Source organism: Thamnophis sirtalis, unplaced genomic scaffold (assembly GCF_051295495.1).
Source record: "Thamnophis sirtalis isolate CommonGarterSnake01/CBP01778 unplaced genomic scaffold, rThaSir2_p1.2 scaffold_2, whole genome shotgun sequence".
NCBI classification, from domain to species: domain Eukaryota; kingdom Metazoa; phylum Chordata; class Lepidosauria; order Squamata; family Natricidae; genus Thamnophis; species Thamnophis sirtalis.
In genome coordinates this window covers 50,341,016-50,354,589 of record NW_028261382.1, presented here as the reverse complement: position 1 = coordinate 50,354,589, position 13,574 = coordinate 50,341,016, and the positions used below count along the sequence as shown (strand labels likewise).

General features: G+C 61.0%; 1 protein-coding gene across 1 annotated transcript; it reads right to left on the bottom strand.

Annotated features, from left to right (window-relative positions):
- Positions 1–2,275: 2,275 nt before the first annotated feature.
- TRPV4 (transient receptor potential cation channel subfamily V member 4) lies at positions 2,276–9,046 on the bottom strand. The gene is made up of 15 exons (XM_087705422.1): positions 8,669–9,046; positions 8,396–8,568; positions 7,606–7,758; positions 7,022–7,162; positions 6,354–6,652; positions 6,013–6,192; positions 5,763–5,921; positions 5,483–5,575; positions 5,158–5,231; positions 4,798–4,963; positions 4,467–4,533; positions 4,051–4,367; positions 3,395–3,522; positions 2,775–2,896; positions 2,276–2,679 (listed from the first exon to the last, which is right to left on the bottom strand). The coding sequence occupies exons 1-15, from the start codon at positions 9,043–9,045 to the stop codon at positions 2,522–2,524; spliced, it is 2,607 nt and encodes an 868-aa protein (XP_087561548.1). The 5' UTR covers position 9,046; the 3' UTR covers positions 2,276–2,521.
- Between the last annotated feature and the right edge of the window lie 4,528 nt (positions 9,047–13,574).

Sequence of the window (13,574 nt, the reverse complement as noted above, 5' to 3'; positions counted from 1 at the left end):
CAGTATTTCATTTCATGACTTGTCTGCGTGAGAGAACCGGAAAGACCAGAGCCGGGGAGGGAGGGGCGTTGGCGGAAGAGAAAAGGGGGAGGGTCTTCTGTAGCATCTGGCTGCAGATGCCTGGGTCAAGGAGGCCCTTGGGGTGGGGTGGGCAACAAAGTCCTCTTAAGGGTCAAGGGTCACTCCCTTGAGTCCCCCGCAATCCCCAGCTGGGATCTGGCCACTGCAGCCCGAAGTGATGTAGAAGGGAAGAAAACGGGGAAGGGAAGCTGTGTGTGTGTGTGTGTGTATTGGCCATTCCAGCCCCTGGGAGAGGGTCTCCCCTCGTCCCCCTCTCCCTGCCCAGACTAGAAACCACTGGGTGAGGGGGGGGGGCTCTTCTACAGGAGACTGCCCCAGTCAGGAGCCCCCCCCCCCTGTGCCCAGTGGTGTCTTCAGCTGCAGCCTGTCTTAAGGGGGTGAGGAGGGTCCAGGCTCTTAACCGTTTCGCATCCTTTAATTTCCACCTTTAAGAGGGAGAGAAAGGGGGCTTCTGAAAAAGCCCCCCCCTTCTCTCCCCAGTTGCCCTGCTGGAACGAGGGGCCGATGATGATGATGATGATGGCGGGTGACTGGCCTGGCAGGCATTTCAGATTTTCCCCCTTAGAGAGAGGGGGGGGGAGAGGGGGGGGCTCCGAACGCAGAGCTACTGTGTCCTTCACCACCTTCTCCAGCACTAAGTGCATTTACAAATAAACTGAGAATGTGTTTTTATACGGAAAAAGCAACCATTATATTCTACTGTGAGAAGTGCCCTCGGCACTGTTATTGTTTTGAAAACGAGAGATAACAAAAAAGCTTGGGGAAAAAACCCCACCACCTTTGTCTCCGAATGTCTGTCTTTTTTCTCTTCTCCCCCCCACCCAAAAGACATTAAATCTAGGCTTTCACTGGATCCGTGTCCTGGATCGTCTTTGCGTGCTGCTCTCACCCCATGGACCCCCAGAGCAGGGGGGGGGGCTTGGAGGCGCCCTGGCCGGGGCCAAGGAGGTTCTTCCTACAACCAGCCACGTGGAAAGGGGGAGCCAGAGGGAGCAACTCAGAACCTTTTGAAAACGGGGGCGAGCCCCATGGAGAATGTGGTGGGGCAGTTGGGTGTGGGGGCAGAGCAGGCCTCCTTCCTCTTTTGGGGTGGGTGGGCTTCTGTGAAATGGGGCCTCCTGTGTTGGGGATGGAGCCTCCCCTTCCAAGGGGCTTTCTGGCCATCGTCCCTCCCTTTGTCTTCCTCTGGCCAAGACAAGTGTCCGGTGGTGTCTGGAGAGGAGGGGGCTTTGGCCCTGAAAGCAGCTGAGCCTTCAGAGGGGGCTTTTCAGGATGGAGGGGACATTGGAGCCCCTAATAGGAGGTGGCAGCATCTCAGCCCCTTCCCACTTCTTGGCTGGCAAAAGTGGAGGCCAGAGAGACGCCCTGCCAAGTGGGGTCTCCGTTGTCGGCCCCGGTGGCTGTTTTAGGGCACAGGCTGCAGATTCCCCTTATAAAAGGGGGAAGGGGTTTCAGCTGAGCCCCCCCCATTTGTTTCAAAGCTGCTCTTCCTTTGCCCCCCACGGGGGAGGGGAGGCCCCTGGCCCTGAATTCCAGCCAGGTCCAGCCATCCGCTGCACCCGGTGATGCCCCACCTGTTGAACGGCTGCCTGTCGCCGACCTTGGGAGAGGAGCAGGACTTCAGGCCATCCGTTGGGGTTTGCTGCCCTCTTGTGGCCCAGGTCCCAACCTGCAGGGAGGAAGGACGGAGGCCAATGCGGTGGGAGGCAGCATTCAACCTCTTCTGAAATCACTCAAGACCACCGAGGGGCATTGCAACCCCCCCCCCTCAAAAGCATAGAGCACAATAGAGATGCTTTGGATTTTATTACTAAATAAATAATTCAATAAAACCTTGTGCAAAATACCGTAATTTTCAGAGTATAAGACGCACCTTTTTTCCTCAAAAGTGAGAAAATCTGGGTGCGTCTTATACACCGAATGCAGCATTTTTGGCCTCCCGAAACCCCACCCCCTTTGCCCAAATGGCCGTGCAGAGCCTTTAGGAGGCTTCCAGGGTGCTCCTGGGGGCTGGGGAGGGCAGAAATGAGCAAAAAACGGGCTGTTTTTTGCTCGTTTGTGCCCCCCAGCCCCCAGGAGCACTCTGGAAGCCTCCTAAAGGCTCTGCACGGCCATTTGGGCAAAGGGGGTGGGGTTTCGGGAGGCCAAAAATGCTGCATTCGGTGTATAAAAATCCTCAGATCCTGAGCCTCAATCTCTGGGCGGTGTTGCCCTTGGGATGCAATGCGGCAACTTAAAACCAGGTTTCCAGTTTTATCTCCTTAGGAGTGTTTTTAAAAGCCACGATTTGTTCCAAATGCAAGAGGCTCGGCCCGTCTCCTCCCATTCCGGTTCCTGGAAGGCTGGCTGGGACGCAGAAGGCAGCTCCATCAAGATCCCCGTTCGAGGGGCTCCCGCGAGGCCACAAAGGCTGTCCCGGAGTGTGGAGGTTGCTTGGCCCTTAGATCTGAGCGTCTTCCTTCCTCCAGCTGTGAGGGTAGCTGGGCTTGTGCGCGTTTGCTCCCGCTGAGCGTAGGCTGTCCAGGGGCACCACCACCTCGTCTGGCTGGGAATTCTTGTTCAGCTCCACCACACGAGGCACCACCGTTGACCAGCGATCTGCACCCCACCCGAGAGAGAAGGGGGTGTCAGCAGCAGAGTCCGCAGCCCCGGCATTTCCGTGGGGGGCAGGAGCCACCCAACTGCCCTCTCACCTCTGCGCAGGCGCCCCATGGTGTGGGAGAAGCCGTAATACTGGTAGGTGTCGTTCTTGCCGGGGTCCTCGTTGATGATACCCAGGTTCTGGTTCCAGTGAGACCAGTTCACCTCATCCACTCTGCCAAGTTTCAATGCCAGAAGGGGGGGGGATCAGAAGGACCAAAGAGGGCCAGCCTTTCTCCCCCAAGCTGAATCTCTTGGCTCAGGGGGTACTTTCAATGGCATCGGCTTGCCCAGGGCCTACCCAGAACCCCCCAATCAATGCCTGTTTTGGGAACTCTTTGCTGGGGCTCAAGCTGGGGTCCCTACACCCTTCCACAATTTAGACAAAGGCTGTGGGTGCAGTCAGCCCCTTCCTGAGCCCCACAACCCTCCCAGATCAGGAGAGAAAGGGGGAAGGGGCTTTCAGGAGAGCGTGAAGAGACTTAGACAACTTTGGAGAGCAGCTGGGTGGTCTTCGGATGTGAAGGGAGGCTTCCATGACCACCTGCAGTGCCTCCAAACATTGAGGGGAATCAATAAGAATAAAGAGGGGCTGATTCTGCACAGCCGGACCAGGCCCCCAGTTCTCCATTCCTCCTCCTCCCGTGGGGCCAAAACTCGGGGGCGTCTCTACCTGAAGCACCACCTCCGGTCGGGGGCCCCATCCAGAGACTTCCCCACGGTGACCATCTCTCCCGAGCGGAAGGCCCTCCGGACGAACACGGGGAAGGAGCGCTCGATGTCCAGGATGGTGGTGGCCCACTAGGGATGGAGAAGACTTGATTGATTGATTGATTACATTTATATGCCACCCTTTTCCCCAAAAGGGACTCAGGGCGGCTCACAACTCAATCAGGGAAGGGGAGTACAGACAAAAAATAAAAAGACAAAACATAACAATGCATAATTTAAAACACACGACAGTCATACCATTCGAGAAGGGGGGCAAAAGCTCTTTAGCCCCAGGCCTGTCGGAACAGCCAGGTTTTAAGGGCTTTGCGGAAGGCCTGGAGGGTGGTGAGGGTTTGAATCTCCACGGGGGGAGTTCGTTCCAGAGGGTCGGAGCAGCCACAGAGAAGGCTCTCCTCCGGGTGGTCGCCAGTCGACACTGGCCGGCGGATGGGATTCGGAGGAGGCCTAATCTGTGGGATCTGATCGGTCTATTGGAGGTAATTGGCAGCAGGCGGTCTCTCAAGTACCCAGGTCCAATACCATGAAGATGCGGGAGCCTCAGCCGCACTTCCCCTTCGCCCGCCTGCGGGGCTCCCTCGCTCGCCTGCCCCCGCCTACCTGCAGCTTCCAGATCTTCTTGCTCTCCTTGGAGACCTGCCCCACCGTCTCCCCCATGAGGGCGATCAGCATGTTGAGCAGGAGGACGAAGGTGAGGATGATGTAGGTGACCAGGAGGATGACAAAGACCCCCGGGTACTTGGCGTTCTCGATCATCTCCAGGTCCCCCATGCCGATGGTCAGCTTGAAGAGGTCCAGCAGGAAAGTGCTGAAGGTCTTGCTGTCCCGGCAGGAGGGGTAGGCAGGCGCCGTGCAGTTGGAGCGCTCCCCGCGACAGGACTCGGCACTGGGGCAGGGGTTCAGCAGGGAGACCAGGGCTGCCGGAGAGAGGGGAGAACCTTTAGCCGGGTCCCTTGGCTAGCCTTCCCTACTGGCACAGGGCCCCCACCTGGCTCTGCAGGGCGAGGCGGGCTTACCGGAGGCGTAGCCAATCATGAAGAGGACGTAAACCAGGAGGAAGCGGAAAAGGTCCTTGAACAGGATCTGCAGAGGAAAGGAGGGCACCGGGAGGTGAGTCCCACCGCTGTGACCTCAGCTGTGCTGGGATATAGGCAGTCCTCGGCTTACGACCACGCGGGACCAGAATTCTGATCCAGGGACCGTGGCGATGCTGGGATGGTTTTGTGGGTCACTTATTCCGCTCCCGCGATCACTTCAGAGGGTCCCTAAAGCAGCGGTTGTGAGTCGTGGGCCAGCTGCGCCCGCCCACCGCGCACGGCAGAGGAAGGGTGCCCTGCTCCCCCTCACCTTCTGGATCATGATGCTGTAGGTGCCCGTCAGCTTGAGGCCGCGGGTGAAGTAGAGGGCGTTAATCCAGCCCAGCACCAGCGCGAAGACCATGACCGCCAGGTAGGCCTCGATGCCAGCCAGGTAGAGAGCAGCGGCCACCAGGACCAGGACGGAGTAGATGAAGCTGCAGGGGACGGGAGGGCAGGTTGGCACGGGGACCCATTCGCGAGGCCACAGTGTCCCCTTTAGAAGATCCTGAAGGGGAGGCAACTTCTCCAGCCGGCCAAGTTGGAGGGTTTATGGCTTTTTGGGGGGGGGTCACTATTAAACCCCCCTCCCCCAAACACACACAGAGCTGACGTTCCACCTTCCACTCACTAGAGTAGCTGAAAGGAGCCATCGATGAAGAAGGAATTGACACCTGGGCATTTCTTCATGAACAGATCCTTGACCTGGGGGGCAGGGGGGGGAGGGAAAGAAGACCCCCTTTGAGCCACAAATGAGGCTGCAGCCAAATTCTCCCGACAGCAGCTGCAAAGTCTGGACAGGCTCAGAAGCAGGGAGGATTTGGGGGATGGGGAGAGGAAAGGAGAGGGAGGGTCACCACCTTCCAGTATGCAGGGGAAGCACGGAGGGGTGTGAAGGGGGCTGGGGAAAGACGGGGGACCCCTCCCTAGGCAAGAAGACCCCCGTCTGCACTTACGTTGGTGAAGAAAAAGAGGACTCCTGTGAAGAGGGTGACGATTTCCCCAGCCAGGCGGAGGTAGTCCGGGGTGGTCGTGTAGGGGTACGGGGGCTGGGGGAGGAAGGAGGGGAAGCGCGCTGAGGGCTGCCCCAGTCTTGGAGGAGGAAAGCAGAGCCTCTGGAGGGTGGGAGGCTCCGGTTGCACCGGGCTGGCCCTCTGTTGGGGCGCCTCAGAGCTGCAGTTCCTGCCTGCCTCCTCTCAGGCTTCTTGCCATCGGACAAGGGGTGTGTGTACTCACTGTGCCCTCCAGGGGGCGGTAGTAGGCCACCAAGGTGAAGATCACCATGGCGCACAGGTAGGAGACCACGCTGATGTAGAAGGAGACGGCCCCAAATTTGCGCCACTTGTCTCGCAGCAGCTCATTGATGGGCTCCACGGCCAGCATCTCATGGCGGTTCTGGGCAGGAGATGACAAGCGCCGCGTGAAGAGCCGGCAGCCAGAGCCTCCCCACGGAGGGTGCCCCTTTTGGGTCTCCTGCCAGCCTCACCTCAATCTTGCTGTTGTAGACCAAGATCTCCAACACGGATACCTCCTCCCCGCAGGTGTCCAAGGAGGACAAGTCGTAGAGGGAGGAGTAGACGGGCCCGTAGGCCCAGTCTCTGAACTTGCGGGAGAGGTGCCGCGCCTCCTCGTCCTTCACCTCCCGGCGGATGATGTGCTGGAACATCTGCAGGCGGGGAGGGGGGAAACAGCTCGGATGAACTGAGGAGCGGGACCTCAAAGCAACCGAGGAATCGGGCAAACGGGACCCCTGGAGTCCCTCTGCCAACCTGATTTAGACTCTCGAGTGAGTCCTCAACGTGGTGCCCCCCACTGGCCCTGGCTCACCCCTATCTTCCCGGTCTTGGCTGCCATCATGAGGGGCGAGAGGCCGTCGTTGTTCAGCAAGGCTTCCAGGTTGGTGTCCGGGAATAGTTTGGCACATTTAATGAGCAGCAGGTCGTACATCTTGGTGACGAACTTGGTGTTCTCGCGGGTGTTGTCGGCAATGGCCACCAGGGCGTGGAGCACCGTGTTGCCCCGCGAGTCCTGCCGCCGGAGGTCGGCCTGCTTGTGGGCATTCTCCGTCAGGTACTGGACAATGTGGGGCTGGTTGGTGCAGGCGGCCAGAGAGAGAGGCAGCTCCCCTGTGCAGGAGTGGAGAAGTGGGCAGGCGCCAAGTCTCATCCACGACACCCCAAACCAGCTTGGAAATGCGCAGAGGATGTGCAGAACATCCGAGGGTCTTCCAGTGTTGTGGGGTCCAATTTCACCCTTTCTGTCCCTTGTAGGACCTGAAGTCCCTTCTGTGACTTGACCCCTCAATTTCCCATCCCTTCAGAAGCTCCCTGCCGGGTAAGGCACCCCCTTGGCCCTCCCCCTCTCCCCCCACGGACTCCCTCTCCCCTTGGTGGTCATCCTGGCCCACAGGTGGATGGTCGGCTCCCTGCAGAATGAGACCCACCAGCGGCCATAGAAGGAGGTCCTGCAGGAGAGAGTCTGGGAACGTTACTCACCGAAGTAGAAGTAGCCGCCTTCGTCTTTGGGCTGGAAGAAACGGCCCCGCGCCTGGGCATGCACGTCGGCCCCCTTCTCCACCAGCAGCTCCACGTAGTGCTTGCACCGCCGCTCGATCGCAATGTGCAGGGCGGTCTGGCCTGAAGAAGCACAACCGTTTGCTCCTTCGAGCGCTCCCTGACCTCCCTCGAGGCCCCCCAAGGCTGTGACCCTCTGAGCATTTCCTGCCAGCTTCCACAGGCCTGAAAGAAGCGCCGGCTGGGATGTGGCTCAGCGCAAGGAGATTTCCATGCCGTCAACCCACCCAACCTGGTGCTCCTGAGGCTGAGGCTCAAATGGGCATCGGATCGCGTCCCCCGGTCCTGACCAATGAAGGTCCAACTCCTCACCCCACAGCTGTTCCCCAGGCGTTGGCCTTAGATGGTCCCTGCCCCACGGAGGATGGGGCTCAAAGTGACGGTGCCGTTTATTCTGGGATTGTGAGGGGGGGGCAAGTAAAGAGAGGAGAGCCCAGGAGGGGGAGGGAGGGAGGGAGGACTGACTGAGCCTCCTTCGCTGGGGACCCCCAGAGGCGGACCCTCACCTCGGTAGTAGACGTCTCGGAAAGGTGCGTTGATGAATTCCCGCATGTTCCCCGTTTTCTCAGCAATGTCCAGCAGGAGAGGGATGGTGTCATTCCGGCCCCCGTTGAGGTTGAGCAGGGCCTTGGGCAGACACGTCTTCCCAGTGGAGAGCTCTGGAGCCAGGCAAAACCGGCACCTCGGTTACGCCAATGCCTCCCCCACTTCCTTCCTTCGTTCCTGGGGGCCTGAGACTCCCCCTTTTGTCCTCACAACAGCGGAGGCCGTCTTAACATCGGCGATAGTGCCTCCCCTCCCATCTGGGCCCCCAGGCTGCCTTTGCCCCACCGCGGGCTGGGAACTGCGAAGGTCATGGCCATCATGCCCCACCCACCCCTTTGCTCCCCCAGCCACGGCATCCGTGGCATCCAGCTGTGGCATCCCTCCCCCTGGAACTTCAGGCCCTGTGGAGCAGCCCTGGCCTCTGCGACTGGAGTAGCCACTTGGTAACTTTTCTGTCTGAACAGCTGGCCCGGGTTTCTGAAGAGGCGGGAGCAACTTTTCTCCCTTGGCAGAGAGAGGGGCAAGGGGGCATCTCCCCGGGGGTCCCATTTCCTGCCTTAGATCCAGCAGGGGGTGGGTTTCCTTGAGCCCCCAAACCTGGGATGAATAGGGCTACAGGGGTGGCACCTACAGATGTTGCCCTGGGTGCAAATATCTTGGCCAAGATGGGCCCCTCTCCTTTCTGCCCCACACCCCTGCATCTCCCCCCCAATCCCCATCCCCCACACACCCACCCCCCGCCTCACTCACCTCTGAACTCCTCATCGGTCAGTCGCTTCTTGTGGCCCAGCAGGAAAGGCAAGAGGCCGTCCAGCCCGTCCAGGGACCCCCGGGAGACGATGTCGAAGAGGATGGGCCGGTTGAAGATCTTGAGGATGGGTGGGGGGTTGGGGGCCGGCCCCTTGGCGCTGGGAGGCTTCTTCCTGGGGGAGGGGCCAGGGGGAGAAGGCAGCTCAGCACCGGTGGGGAGGGGCGTGAGCCACCAACTGAGCAGAAGGGAGATCTGCCTCCCCCCCTACTCACTCCAGGGCCCTCTTCCGCCGGCGCTTGTTGTCGCTGGGGAGGTGGCGGTAGGTGCCGTAGTCGAAGAGGGAGTCCATGGGGGCTTTCTTGGGCCCCGGCACCACCGAGGACTCGTAGATGGTGGACTCCAGCAGCTCCATGGGGTTGGGGACCCCCTTCCGGAAGGCTCCGTGGAACTTCATCCGCAGGTTCTGCTTGCCGTCCCCTGAGCCGGGGGGGCTGCGGGGGGCCTCGCCAGGCCCAGAGCCCTCCTCGCCCTCAAAGAGGTTGGCCAGGGAGGAGAGCGGGAAGGCCTCGCCCTGCGGGGAGGACTCCTCAGCCGGGGCCTCGGGGGCTTCAGCGGGGCCGGCCACGGGGGTGTCCTCCGGGTCGGCCATCGTGGCTCTGGTGGAGGAAAGGAGGTCAGAAGCCAGGCAGGGGGCGGAGGTGGCCTTGCAACACTCGTCCCCTGCTGCTGGTCACTCTGTCGGCTTTGCCTGGGGGTGGCCTCCTTTGACCATGCTGGAAACCCAGAGAAACCCCCCCTTCACCTCCCCCCCCCCTCTCACACACACGGAACTCCCCAGTTAGCAGCGATGGAAATCCTGAAGTTTTGGGACTGTCTGTCTGTTAGAAAAGGGTCACAAACCACGAAGGCTGCAGGGGCTTCGGGGGGGAGGAGAGACCGTCCCTGTCTGGTCATCTTTCAAATTCTCTTTCCAAACCTTTCATCCAACGGAGGAAAGGCCAGGAAGCTGGGCTGACTCTTGAGCCCTTCCCGAGCTGCCCCAGAGCAAAGGGGGCTGGAGTTTCCTTTCCCAAGAGACGCTGAGGACTCGGAGCTCCTGCTCGCCCCACTGCCTCCCACCCCCCACAAGCCAGGGCCCCCCGAGACCACCCACCTCTGCTCTCTGTGGAAGCCGGATCAAGGCTGTGTGGCTGGGCTGGAGGTGCAGCTGCACACACTACTGTTCCCAGATGCGGCTGTCCTGGCTGGGGGCTGCCCGGCCTGACCCACCCGGCCCCTCCCTCCCTCCCATGGGGCACAGCCTGCTTGCTACTCAGAGAGGCCTTTGAGAGACTGGCCACCAGCCCGCGGCTCACTTCAGGCCCGGCCCAGCAAGGAACAAGGAGTGCTTTCACCGCTCCTGGAAACTTCAGCCGGACCCCACCCAAAATCCAGACAGCGGAGGGGGGGAGGGAAGATGCGGCACTCCTGCAGGGGCTGCCAGCAGCCGTCCTCCTGGGCTCCACCGCGGCTGGGTAGAGGCGGCCACGGGCCCCCACCGACTTTCCCGAAAGCCTCTTTCTGGCGGTGCCCATTCTCACCATCCAGGGCCCTTCCTTGGGGGGGGGTGGCTGGGGAGGGTTGCAGTCTCTTGGAGGGCAGTGGGAGCTGTGCTGGAGCAGAAAGATTGAGATGCTCAGAGGCCAGGAGGTCCACCCCCCCCCAATTCTTTGGAGGCCTACATGGAAGCGGCATTTCTCCATCCGCCCCTGGAGCTGTCAGTCCGGATCCTGAGAATTTTCCCAGGCTGAAGCGGGGAAGGAGAGGAAGGAGCTCCCCTCCTCCAGACAAGCCTGACGTGGAGAGATGGTGACATGTGCAGAAGGGCCGGCCAATGAACCCCAGGCTCCCCTTAATCCTTGTGGCTGAACCCCGGTGGATGTATGGGGCTGTAGTCCCTGCTGCTCACGGCCCGCCCTTCCTTGGCCCAGGGAGGGATCCCAGCCCCCTGCCCTTCACCCTCAGGAGGCAACCCCCGCCCCACTTTCCCAAGTACAGAAGCTGGGACTACGGAGCACCCTGGATTGGGGCGAGACCCAGCGTCCTTAAGCAGGGAGGAGGCTGGCTGGCCCTGTGCCCGGGGGGGGGCCTGGTCGTAGCACCCAGTGAGGCTGGGCACGAAGAGACCCCTATTGTGCTTTACAGCCAGGGGCTTCCGGCCTCTTCCACCTTTTCCTAATTCCCAGAGCCAAGACTGTAGGGAGCCTTGGTGCTTGGAAGAGCCGCAGGGACCTCAGCCCTTTGGAGGAACAAATTAGGAACTGGGAGGAAGTGGGTGGGGGGAGAGGGAGACTGGGAGGAGAGGAAGCCAAGCCATAGCAGGCTGGCTGGGTGGGGGGCAGGGGGGGAGGGGAGGTCCCGGTTCCCATGCAGCTGCTTGTCGGGGCGATCAGGAAATCCTTTGAGATCCTGGATGGAAGAAGCTTCACCCAACTTCTTCCTTGGGGGTCCAAAACACAAGACTCGCAAAGCAGCCCGAATGGTGCAAATCTTTGCGGGGAACAAAGCTTGTGCAAAGTCATGAGAACTTCAGGCAAATCAACACCCCCCCATCTTCCCCCCCCAGGGAAGATGACCAGCCCCACACTGCCCAGTAAGTCCAGGATTGAACTGAGCTCTTCAGAGCAGGAATTTGCTGGGTGGGAGGGGGAGCTCTCCTCCTCCAAGATCAAAGGACTACAAATCAGTAGTTGGGCAAACAAGGGGGAAGGTGGCCCCCTCCCGCAGGCAGCCCCTCCCTCTCTGGCCATCTTCGCCCAGAGGCTCCTTCACTGGCGACAGAATTAAACTCTTCAACCACAAGATGTGGCAATTGTTGGGTGGGTGGGGAGATGGGATCAATTCAGGGAAGAGAAGCCCCCCCCCGTTAAATGCCAACCTCCCCCTCCTGCCTTGGATTCCGGCCCCCAAGGAGCCCCCACGGGAGACAAATTTTCTCCTGTCCCTTTTGAGAGCTTTAAAGGAATCCGACTCCCCCTGTTCATCCTGAACCTTTACAGCTCCCCCCAAAAGCAGCAGTGTGCAAGAGAGGCCCTCCCCTCCCCCAGGCCTATTTTGGGAACCGATGGAGCAGCCCCACCACAGCTTTCCAAGCCTCCCTTTGCAGCATCCCAAGGCGCTTCCTTGCCAGCCCCAATGGGAGGGAGGGAGGGAGGGAGGGAGGGCTCGCTCAGAGGGGAGGGGAGCCTCCCCTTCCAAAACAGGTTTTTGTTTTTTTCTGCTGCGTTGGGAGCCTGGGGTGGGGAGGGGTCTCCAGGTGGGAGCCCCTGTCTCCCCCAGGCAGAGGGAGGCGTGATGCAGCCTGGCTCCTCCTGCAGCGCCAGAGGCAACTGGGGACAGCCAAGCTGGGACAGAGAGAAGCTGCGTGTTTCTGGGCTTTGGCCGGAAGGCAGTTCGTCTCCTCTGATGTGGTTGGGCCACTGGCAGCGCTGGGTCTCCACCCTGCCAGAGTCCTCAGAGCACAGGACGCTGCTCCAAAGTGTGTCTTCTCTGTCTTGGGGAAGGGGGGGGCTGGGGGCCGGAGGCTATGCATGCCCAATCCCCCCCCCCTCCCCAGCTGTCCTGCAGCTCAAGTGTTTGGAGAATTTCATAGCTCAAAGGATTAACCAACGTGCCCAAACAGGCCCCCCCGGGGTCTTGGAGAGGGAGGGGAGAGCCCCTCCCCCCAGGCCAAAGGGCTGGAGAACAGCAGAGCCCAAATCCTGCCCCCCCTTCTGTTTCTGGAGGGGGGGATGGGAAGACACAGGCTTTAAAGGAGATGCCTCAGAAGAGAGAATCGGCCGCTGCACCCCTGCGTGAATCTGGGCACCTCCAAGGGCGGGGCTGTTCAAGGGGAAGACCTGCAAAATTGCATCATTCTGTCCCACCCAAAAACGGAGCCGCCACTGAATCCGTAGCGCTGCGGGAGTTCAACTCCATAAAACACGGGGAGTGAACTCCGATCCAAAAGCGCCCCCGCAGGGCCCCTTTTCCTCCTGCGATTCCTCTGCCCCGCGCGGAGTGGAAGGGACCCCGAAGGGCAGAGCAAGAATCCCCGAGTGGGGCAGAGTCGGGGGCTCGCCTGCATCGGAGCTGGAGCTGGACAGGGATCGGACTTACGTCCTTCAGCGCCGACGGTCGCTAGGCAGGAAGGAAGCACATTTCCAAACCGGCAGGACCAGATTCCCTGGGGGGAGGACTCGCCGAGCCCACGGCTGCCCCCTTCAGCCCCGGGATTATGATGTGTTGGGGGGGGGCGCCCAGGGGAGGCTCTGTAACCCACGTTGCCCGTTTGAGGGGCGGCGGCGGCTCTTCAATCTCTGCAACGGACGGTTCTCGCCGGGAAAGGCACCGCAAGAAGGCGAATCCCAGCTCCCCAAAGTCCGGCACTGGCCTCTGAGGCAGGCCCGGATAGGTGGCCTCACCAGGACCCAAAGCTGCGCCTTGCTGAACGGCCCTGTTTCAGCTCCCTTCTTCCGAGACAGGCAGCGGGGAGCCCAGCTCAGCTCAGCGCCTTTCTTGGTCGGGCTCCGGAGAGAAACCGCCTCGGGTTCTTCGGACTCCTTTAGCTGCCCTGGCTGCGGATTATGGGCGCTCGAGTCCCGGAGACCTGGAGGGAGAGTTCAGGGCCTGAGAGTCAGAAGCAGCAGCCCTTCCTGGAGCCGTCTTCCCTGGACGGAGGGAGCCGGGCCCCCCAGCCACGCCCCGACCCCAGCCCAGCCCCTTCCACTCCCGCCGGACGCGCCTTGCTCACCTTAGCGCCGGGTCTCCAGTCTCATCCGCGGAAGATTCCCCCGGCGCCGCACGGGCTTCAGCTGCCCCCCCGCCGCGAGTGGAGCTTTTTCTCCTGCTCCGCGCAGAGGAAGCGCAACTGCAGAGCGCAAGAGAAAAGACCCCCCCTCAAGAGACGGCACCGCGGCTCCTACCCCCCCCCCGAAGGGGTTCTCGCGCCCCCGAGCTGGCCAGGCTGTCCTTGCGGAGACGTCACTCGTCAGATCCCCCCCCCCGGGGTCTGTCCTGGGGGATCAACACTTTGGCTGGAACGCTCCAGGTCTTCTCGAGAGCAAACCGAGAGGCAGCTGAGGGTCTCCCCTCTGGGGGGGTGCAGGGGCCGTAAGGAAGGAATTCCGCTCCCCCAAACCCAACCCAATTCTTGCTCAG